General features: G+C 34.0%; 1 protein-coding gene across 1 annotated transcript in view; it reads left to right on the forward strand.

The window, feature by feature from the left end:
* Positions 1-1,236: 1,236 nt before the first annotated feature.
* LOC105621342 (serine/threonine-protein kinase grp) overlaps positions 1,237-2,901 on the forward strand; it is a 3,887-nt gene continuing 2,222 nt past the window's right edge. Inside the window, 4 exon segments of the mRNA XM_012202808.1 lie at positions 1,237-1,247; positions 1,624-1,646; positions 1,649-1,739; positions 2,373-2,596. Coding sequence (XP_012058198.1) covers positions 1,237-1,247; positions 1,624-1,646; positions 1,649-1,739; positions 2,373-2,596 — 349 coding nt within the window.

The following is a 2,901-nucleotide window of genomic DNA, read 5'->3' on the forward strand; positions in this document are numbered from 1 at the left end:
TAACGTAGTACTTACGTACGTAACGTAACTTAACGGTAAAGGGAAAGGTTAAGTTAAAAGTTAAAAAGTTAAAGTTAAAACGTTACTTTACCTTCTCTCTCTCTCTCTCTCTCTCTCTCTCTCTCTCTCTCTCTCTCTCTTTCTTTCTCGCTTAAAATTTATCACACACAAAATGACATAAAGGTATATATTTTATACATTTTCACAGATCATTCAAATCAAATAGGTCGTTTCAACACAACAAATAACATGTTTAATTTGCTGACTTCACCCGATTTCGAATCGATCTGTTCTTTTTAGTTGCAGAAGAAGAGCTAAACTGTACGAGAAATGCAGTTAAAAAGAACAGACTTGGATGAAGTTAAAGCCCGAAAAGCTGGACAAAATTCCAAATAAAAAATAAATAAACATAAGTTGATTCAAAGACTCTTTAATAATCTGCTTTTTTTTTAAATAAATAAATAATAAATTCCATTTAAATAAAAATAGATTTTTTACAATACCGTGTATCCAAATACGATAAACGCTAAAGTCATCTTATTTAAATGGTTAGTTTATCGAATCTATAATAGATTTTTAAGTCATAAGAAAAGAACGAATCAATTATTTTCCTCGCATTCGATCAGTAATTGATCGAATCATTTTGATCAATTTCTTAAGGTTCAAAACACCTATTATATAGATTCGGACACCATGTAAGTATATAAACCAATCATATTCAAGAATTTTACACAGTTACAGAGCTACTTTCTCTGCTGAACGCAGCTATTTATTATCACGTACTTTGGCTATAGTCAAAGTCTCGCTACAAATGTTTTGAAGCATTTGATGGACTAATTAGAAGAAAGAATTTTACAAACTGACCAATTAAAAAACGCTTCAAAGCGTTTGCAGCATCGCGTTAATCGTATCCTTTGTTTTAATGCTAAAAATGAACGTTGAGCTTCAACATGAAAAGGTATCTTTAGCCCAAATCCTCATGCAGATATCGGTGCTCTACACCGATAGCATTGATTGGCGAATAACCAAAATTTACCTTTATCATTTTCTACCAATCACGCTCGGTGTCAAAAGCATCTGTATGAGGATCGAGCTTAACTGTTTAAAGCAAGTTTAATGCATTGTGAGCATGCGCACTTCCCATCATTCTTTCTCCCTCTTTCTTTCTTTGGTTTTCTCTCTTGCGTGATCCGTGGTCGCGTAAATTTTCGTGGGTCCCCGGAGGAGCTGCATCGGATGGCGATCTTGTACGTTTCGTTCGCGCGACCCCATCATTAAACGTATCTCGCATTATCTCATCGTATCACTCGGATAATCATCGTAAGTTTCGCATTTACTCGTAATATCGATGATACTTTTCGCGCGTACCGGCTTTCGTTGAAAGAGAAAGAGACAGAGAGAGAAAGAGAGCGACGGGCTTCCTCCATGTAACCCGCCGTAACCACGTGCTTGAAAATATTGTCGACCGGATCGGCTCGCGTGTAATTATCTGTAAGTATCCTCGAATCACCGAAACGCGAAATCAGCCGCGTTCGGACGTTCTGCTCCAGGACTCCGGTATTGTCCAGGCTCCCTTTCCTTTCGTCACCGTTAACGTGCTGAAATAACGTTGGCTGCTTCCAGAGCGCGCGATAAGACATTGAGAATTCTGTCGCGTCCGAACAGAGGCATGTCAAAATGACGGAGTTCGTGGACGGCTGGTTCCTGGGTCATACCTTGGGCGAGGGTGCCTATGGCGAGTACGTCTTTCCATTTTTTTCGTCCTTTGTTAAAGCAAAGATCTACGCGCTTCTGTATTCTCCCATGGCAGATATTCGGTCGTGATTTTCGAGATCCATTGTTCCTATTGTTCGGAGCACGTTGTTGAAATACTCGTGTCCGTTTCTACCAATATAATTTAAAATTTTAATTTCTATTTATGTAATTTACTTTTGCTGATTCTAAGAACGGGATAAAAAATAAATTAAGAGTCAAAATTAAAGTTAATCTACATTGGTAAATTTTAATCTTTGTTTAACTTATAATTTTTATCCTTTTTTTTAGTTTCAAACTTTAGAAAAAAATGAAGAACAAATTAAACCGCGATTAAAGTTAATTTATATTGAGAGAGTAATTTTAATTTCTGTTTAGCTTAATTTTGAGAAAAAAAGGTAAAAAATAAATTAAATTAAGATTAAAGCTAATCTACATTGGTAGAAGTAGACATCAGTTAGTTTCCAGTATAGAATTTTTTTGTTAATATATCATTACCATTTCCATTCATAATTTTTTATAAACAAATTCTTTTTTTATATTTGAGAAAAAGTGGAACAATTATAGAAAATAATTTAAGTATGTTGTTGGGATTTTATAATTTGATATTTTTTGTACAGGGTTAAACTAGTTGTAAATAAATCTACAGGCGAAGCTGTTGCTATGAAAATGATTGACATTGAGAAACATTCGGACGCGAGACAAACAGTCCGCAAGGAAACTGCTATTCATCGTATGTTGTCAAACTCTAACATTATACAATATTTTGGAAAACGTAGCGAGTCTAATATGGAATATATATTTCTTGAATATGCCTCAGGTGGAGAGCTATTTGATAGAATTGGTAAGATACAACTGAAGTAAAATAATACATTGTAAAATAATACTCTATAAAATAATACTGAAATATGTAGAGCCCTTATTAGATTGAATTGAAATTTTCACGATTAAAAGAAGAAAGTCAATATAATGAACTTCGCTTTAATTGGTCAAATTCTAATCCAATCTTAATCTAGTGGGACATAAAATCGTGATTAAACCAGAGAATCTTAAACCATGATTAAAATTAGAAACTGGAATTGAGATTAGATTGGAATTTAACTGATCAAAGTTTGAGGTTTTCTCTTTTTATTGATTGAATTCCAATCT

Source organism: Atta cephalotes, assembly GCF_000143395.1.
Source record: "Atta cephalotes unplaced genomic scaffold scaffold00033, whole genome shotgun sequence".
Classification (NCBI taxonomy): domain Eukaryota; kingdom Metazoa; phylum Arthropoda; class Insecta; order Hymenoptera; family Formicidae; genus Atta; species Atta cephalotes.